Source organism: Branchiostoma floridae, chromosome 14, assembly GCF_000003815.2.
Source record: "Branchiostoma floridae strain S238N-H82 chromosome 14, Bfl_VNyyK, whole genome shotgun sequence".
In the NCBI taxonomy this organism is placed as follows: domain Eukaryota; kingdom Metazoa; phylum Chordata; class Leptocardii; order Amphioxiformes; family Branchiostomatidae; genus Branchiostoma; species Branchiostoma floridae.
Genome location: NC_049992.1, coordinates 9,136,814 through 9,144,493, shown reverse-complemented (window position 1 = coordinate 9,144,493; position 7,680 = coordinate 9,136,814). Strand labels below are relative to the sequence as shown.

General features: G+C 39.9%; 1 protein-coding gene across 1 annotated transcript; it reads left to right on the top strand.

Moving 5' to 3' along the window:
* Positions 1-3,442, top strand: LOC118431123 (hepatic lectin-like). The gene is made up of 3 exons (XM_035842240.1): positions 1-166; positions 2,497-2,672; positions 3,274-3,442. The coding sequence occupies exons 1-3, from the start codon at positions 49-51 to the stop codon at positions 3,373-3,375; spliced, it is 396 nt and encodes a 131-aa protein (XP_035698133.1). The 5' UTR covers positions 1-48; the 3' UTR covers positions 3,376-3,442.
* The last annotated feature ends 4,238 nt before the right edge of the window (positions 3,443-7,680 follow it).

Sequence of the window (7,680 nt, the reverse complement as noted above, 5' to 3'; positions counted from 1 at the left end):
CGATGTCAGAGTGGGTGGCGCAAATACAACAACCACTGCTACAAGCGGATGACAGACAAGGCCAGCTGGTCTACAGCGAGCTCACGATGTAAACAACAGGGCGCAATTCTTGCCTCTGTCAACAACCATGGAGAGAACAACTTCATCGGGAGTCTCATCTCGAATGGTGAGTAATAATAAATGGTTATTTTTGCAGAATGGTGCATGAATGGTGAGGACTCTGCAAGAAATGTTCATCCGTAGACATCAAATCCTGGGTGCGTGTGGTGACCCTGCTTGTAAAGAAAATGACTCGTTTTAAATAGGTGGGAAGTCTTTTCTTATACATGGGGTCCTCATATATACCTCCTTCCTTGGATTTCTTGCAAGAACTCAAACATGAGTCATGAGTCATGAATGCTGGTAAATTTTATTTATTTCTTTCGTTTATCTAGGAAATATCGAATTACCTCATGGCGGTTTTTAAAGAATCCTGGTGGGGGGGGCAACATATAAAATAACATTTCAGTAGAAACATACACATAACATTATATAACTAGAGTTCGGGGACCTCATACCTCCATGAAATATTTATTGCTTTTTGTGGATGTTATGTATGTTGATGGTCGGTTGTATTTGAGAGTAATGGATATTACTGTTATGGGAGAGAACTGGTTTTTCATTCAAAGACAAAAACAATGTCCATCTGATTAGGAAATATAAATATGTGACACTTGAAGTATAATGTGAGTTTAATAGCTCGACGCCATATGGTAGCGTGGTGTTCTTGAAATATCCTTCAACCAATACCTACATGTAGGATACGGGGACAAGTTGATGCCAGATATATATTATAGCCACGCATAGAGTCATAACGCCACGCGGAGCACAAAATCTAACAGCGCAAACGAAGTATAACACACCAGGTCAAAAAGCTCGGGGTTCCCCAACCAGCTGTCATACACCTCACTATCTGCTTGAAGCTAAGCCCATTAACAAAGGCTTAAAGCACGATGCCTGTTCCAATATATCGCAGATATAGGGGTGATTTCTGTTATTATTACATCAATTATAACGACAGATACAGCCCCAAAAATCTCAACGATTTGAGCTTTCATCATACCCCACCAACACAACAAGTATGAAACCAATCCATCCAGCCATTCTTGAGTAATCTTGTACACAGATCCAAACAGCTGTCGTAGAAATCACCTCACTATCTGAGATGAGCTAAGCCCATTAACAAAGGCTTAAAGCATGATGCCTGTTCCAATATATCGCAGATATAGGGGTGATTTCTGATATTATTACATCGATTATAACGACAGATACGGCCCCCAAAATCTCAACGATTTGAGTTTTCATCATACCCCACCAACACAACAAGTATGAAACCAATCCATCCAGCCATTCTTGAGTAATCTTGTACACAGATCCAAACAGCTGTCGTAGAAATCACCTCACTATCTGAGATGAGCTAAGCCCATTAACAAAGGCTTAAAGCATGATGCCTGTTCCAATATATCGCAGATATAGGGGTGATTTCTGATATTATTACATCAATTATAACGACAGATACGGCCCCCAAAATCTCAACGATTTGAGCTTTCATCATACCTCACCAACACAACAAGTATGAAACCAATCCATCCAGCCATTCTTGAGTAATCTTGTACACAGATCCAAACAGCTGTCGTAGAAATCACCTCACTATCTGAGATGAGCTAAGCCCATTAACAAAGGCTTAAAGCACGATGCCTGTTCCAATATATCGCAGATATAGGGGTGATTTCTGATATTATTACATCGATTATAACGACAGATACGGCGCCTAAAATCTCATCGATTCGAGCTTTCATCACACCCCACCAACACAACAAGTATGAAACCAATCCATCCAGCCGTTCTTGAGTAATCATCTACACAGACAGAGACACATAACAGAAAAGATAACCTCCATTCCATGACATTTCATGGAGGTAATCAAACAATGGAAATTGTATGACATGTATAGGAAAATAATGCTGGCTTAATACAAATTCAAAGCGCCCATCCCCATGATCAAGAGTCAACATGGAGGTACATGTACATGTAGCAAACTACCTGAGTGTATTTTAGTCACATATCAAACTGCTGTAATTCTTTCATCTCCAAGAAGATCCTACGGTAGCATAAGATAGTATCAAAAGCTGCCAGAGGTGTGAAGCCGGCCAAAGTGTATGATTGGCAACAATTTGATGTTTTGTTTTTTCTCATGTGTGTCTTTATTCATGTATGTTTGCTTTTCATGATTTTCTTTCTGTAAAATTATGTTATTCATCAACAATAAAATGAATGATTTTGAAGAAAAACAAAAAAACAGCCTTTGTTCAAGCCGACTGGGGGAAGATACTCAGTGGCTGATGACTCCCTTTGGCCAGCTATACTCTTAAGTCAGCTTTGATGCTATCTTAATTCTTATGTCACTGGTATATCTGCCTGGAGATTTGTAATTTTTGTGTTGCTGTTTTTTTGCAGCACGTGATAGAAGGCTAGTTCCGTCCTACTGGCTGGGTCTGACTAAAGAATCTGGATGGTGGAAGTGGACGGATGGGTCACGTGTTGTCTACACCAACTGGGCTGAGGGTGAGCCGAGTAACAGCATGCTTTGGTCGCTTGGGCAGGGAGAGAATTGTGGCTCCATGTATACCAAGGTGTGTGCCTTTTTGTTTTAGTCAAATGTAGAATACGTGCGTCAATGAAAGTTGTACAACTAAGTAATAAGATAAACAAGGTCATTTTCTGCACGAGTACGATACTAAGTGAATTAGCTCCCTGTTGTTTGAGTAAAGGAGCTATCGTTTTTTTCGTGGGGGTAAAGGTAGGACCCTAAATACTGCGTTCACTTTATTGCACGACAATTATACATGGTACAATGTATACCAACAACTATTACACAAAGTACAAATTAGATGTATATAATAAGATTTAACATCCTTATTAACATAACAATAAGGGGTAATATAAGTATTTGATATTGTGTTATAATCGAGTAGGGCTAATCATGAGTTTCGGTATTCTTTCTAATAACAAAGCAGTCTTTTATATATTTGTCTATCTTTGCAGTATGGGAGTTGTGGCAGTATATACAAACCTGTCTGTAGCATCGAGTCTCTTAAAATCTGCTGTACTTGATTCGACAAATGTGAATATAACCCGAATCAAATATTTCATTTCATTGTTGAAATTCAAGAGAATGCCATTACGGAAAGCTAGTCATCCGGATGTAAAATACGTACTTTATCATCTTTACAGACCGGCAAAAATATAGGTTGGGATCCAACGAGGCACACAGGACAGTGGAACGACAACAAATGCAGCTCTAGGTTCCCCTATGTTTGCGAGAAACCAATCTGACAACGTTATTGAACTAACTAATTTTCAACACAAAAAATGGACTCACCCAAATTTTCGACTGAACAGCACCAGTCTTTGTCAAGGAATGAACAATCCACTGCTGTCATAACGTCACGTTATGCAGATAGAACACGTGACTCAGTAAACAGTCATACGTTGCAGGAAGTCCATGGCGCCCACCGTCTCATTCCTTGACAAAGACTGGTGCTGTTCAGTCGAAAATATGGGTGAGTCTAATTTTTGTGTTGGAAATTACAGTTTAACTTGTTCAATAATGACTTCTACCAACACAGATGAACTTTCAAGTTCATCTGACAATGTTAATGTGCATAGTAGAGAAATAGAGATAAAACTTTGTTCTAACCCTCTTACTGAAGTAGTGTGTACATATAAGACACGTGAATAATGTTAGGCAATTGACCACTTGAATTCTGAAGACTGCACTTGGTCTATCAAAAACTCGATGCTCTGTATCTTACGTATTGTGGTGGAAGAAATGATCTGTGTTGGTTAGAAATATAGTAGATTTTAATTTTTTTATGATTTTGCGATCATGCATGTCAAGTTCTTTAATGCAAGTCCATGCCTGAATATTGTGCGCATTTATAGAATCAGGCATTGAACTGCAAATGAGATTTTCAGGCGACCTACTGTAAAATTCTGAATTTACTATTGCTGACATTGACTTCTTTTTTAATGATATTGAAGAATAACATGGCCAACCTTTAAGTTTATATTACTTAAACTTTGATTTTAAGATTTTATCAGTAAGAAAGATATGTAGTCTCGTAGAATGTTCAGACTAACCCGTTGCTATGATACGGTACTGACAGTTGAAAGCGGGCAGTAAGTATACTATACATTGTATTTGCCACCCAAAACGATCACTTCAAAAACACATCATTTTAGAAATTAACAGCCAAGAGATTAATACATAGAAACATAGATGATTTATTGCGCAACAATTGTATCAGTGACGATGTATGGCAATGTATTGATAACAGAAGTTACAATCTAATACTACATATACACGTTATATTACACCAAATCCAGTTACTACAAAACTATATCGAGTGTAATCTGCGGTGGGCAATAAAGGGAACTATTACATACATCGGATTGGGTATTTCTATGCTACTTTGTGACATGATATTTGTCAAAAGTCATTTAGGAATGTTACAATTTCTTTTTTTGCATGGCGTGATAAATGTATTGACCTAGGTGTATAGATATGAGAATGACACCAGCATGACACCCCACCCCCCTCCCAAGTTGGTCTTAGATGAATGTCACCAAAGCCGATCGCTTAAAAAACACACTCAATTCTTTATCCCCATTGCAAAGCCAAAGTTGTCAGAGTTGTCAATTGTAAATCCAATAGAGAAGTTGATAATAGCATTTTCAAAATACACGACCTTTCTGGGTGAGGTCTGCTATCTCTGCTGGACAAACAGACGTCGCCAGACACTCCGAAATAAAAAATAAAATAAAATCAATATTCCAAATAATCACATCAATACTCCACAGTCAGCTTTAAGGTGAAATCATATTCCTCTGTTAGAAATAAAGGTCGGTTCACAAAAACGTTCGAATACCATTATCCAATAAAAAATAAATATATTGCATGTTGTAATCTACAAGTCTAGGAGGAATCATTTGCTTCAAATTTCAATAACTATTTTCATGTTAGAAACCCTTGTGTAACATGGTCACAGTTCATTGCCCTTTTATCCCGTCATCTACATCTTTCATATAGTTTTTCTACGAATTCTTTGCGTTTCAATGAATAAAACTCGACCATATTTTCATTTCATGTACTGTAGAGGTCTCGGGTAGAATAATCGTTGTGCTGAACACTACCATGATTGCCTGTCGGTATGATTAAAACACAACATGTTACACAGCAGATGTAGGCAAAAAAAGTCAAAATCTTTATCTTTTTGCTGAAATTTTCGCAAAGAAATCCAGTAAGCATGTAATATCTTACATGCATAGATAGTCATGATGAAAGAAATTCTACCATCTAAGAAACGGTGCTTTGACATTCGCTCAATCATTATCTGGGCATGTCCATGAGAGCCAGGTCTCTTTGATATCATCGTACAGGTGTGGGTGTGCATATGTTTTATGTGCCTTTAAATTAGTCTGTGTTTTTTTTTTCTTTACAAAGGGCGAACATACAAATGTATGAAACCCCTATTCCGCATAGCAGTAAGTACATGTACGTACACTTCGGGATGTTCAGCTGCGAGCGTTGACTGTGGGCAAACTAAGGTATTTCTGGTGGATTCTAACATCTAAGTTCTTGGATCTTGTTATTCTTTAATTTGGCCAGTAGTGTTTTCCAAGGGCTGCGGGGATGCTAGTCTGACAGGTAAACATCACCGGTGTGGGCGGTATCAGCCAAGCGGGGTAGAAGCTCAGAGAGGCCGATCAAACATAGCTTACCGCCCCGGGGGGCGACTGATGATCAACTGCAACTGATCATCTTTTTTCTCTGGCCTTTTTAACCTGGAATCCAGTCTACCGTGGATTGGTCAGGCTACCTTCGGGACAGAAGAATCTTTCTGCCGCCGGAGTAATCTTACGCACCTGCACTGGGAAGAACTCCTACCACGTGAAAACCTACCGGGTGCGAACGATTACCCCAGCGGCAGAAAACTACATATGTCCCGTAGAGGGCCTGCACTAGCTACGTAGCGAGCGACAGCGACGAAAAATTCTGTTAAAAAAAATCTGTATAGCCAAACCAAACCAAAACAAAAGACTGAATTCTAGGTTATGATCTTTTGGCAAACCAGTCATCCTACAGTTGCCGCCATGATTTGTTTCATCATTCAGAATGACAGAAATTCTGCGTCCGGAAAAAAACAACATGAATTCAGCCAAGGACTGGGCGCCACTAGAAAAGAGTGGCATCGTTCTATTATATCTACCCTGGTATCCAGAGAACAGCGCTCACGGCTACGGTTCTTTCCCGGGCCGCTAGCAACATAGCCCCGTAAATCGAATTAGCCGGCCCGGGGAGATACGCCTCCGCTGCGTGAAGGCGTAATTCCCTTAGCCGGCTAAGTTGTACTCTGATATCCAGGGTATATGAAGCTACCTGTGTCCGAGAGAATGTGTAAATATTGCCCCTCAAATGCTGTGGAAGACGAGAGTCATTTTATCACTATTGTTCTTTTTATGATGATATAAGAAACCAACTATTTATGAGTGTATCCAAAATACACGTTTACTTTCCCACTATTCCTGACAATGAAAAATCAATCCTACTATTAAAATCAAAGAACCCACACATTATAAAAGAGGTGGGTAAATTCGTCTTCCACTGCCTAAAGAGAAGAAGTCTAACCCAACAAAACCAGTATAATGTACACTAGCATAGCATATAGTCATAGAATGTAGTTCCTAGCACCTTTGTATTTTCCTTATTATATCGGGTAGGTTCGTTAAGTCAGCCGCCCCGTGTATGAGGAAACTGACAGCGTCAAACCTCTGCACGTACTACCCCCTTTCCACTAGGACGGTGCTCTCGCCGCGCTGTCGCTGCGACCTAAAATTTGACGTATCCCTCCACGAATTGTACAGAAAAGAAACGAATCTTTTTACACTTTCTGTGTTTTGCTGTCTTCTCAGTCCCACTTATACGTTTTGTATGATATACCCAGTGTGACAGCGAATGTTAGACATCCTATTTAGGTCGCAGTGAGAGCGCAGCGTGATCGCCGTCTAGTGGAAAGGGGGCCTAAAATAACATAACAAACTGATCAACAAAAGATGGAAATCAATTACTATCTTGAAGGGATCATACTAAAGATTCATAAATGAATAGATAAGACTTCACCATAAGGGCTTTTTCGAAGTGTGTGTTAGTGCGTATAAACAGCATAGCTAGATGGGTTGTTATGATATCCAATATGTGGGTAGATACAAAATTAAAGAAGTATAATAATGACGGCCGCTGTTTGATTTGTCAGACACGGGGATGGCGACAACCAAAACAACGCCATCATCAGAAGGAGGGCATACAGTAGGGGAAACTTCTCATGACGTAAAAGAAAAGGTATCTGCCTCTACCACTAAAGAAGATTTTAAAATCCGAAGCAAGGCTGCCAATCGTGGGAAGCATGCCTACGACCACACAATCATCGGGAAAGAGACGGGCCCTCCTGGTATCCACCCCGGCAAGCAACCCGCTGTGGCTAGGCATCGGTACATTCACGTGGGGGACCACGTAGTTATGTGTTCGGAAGAGTATGAATCGGGAGATGCATACGGGTACCGAGAGCCCAACCAAGTCAA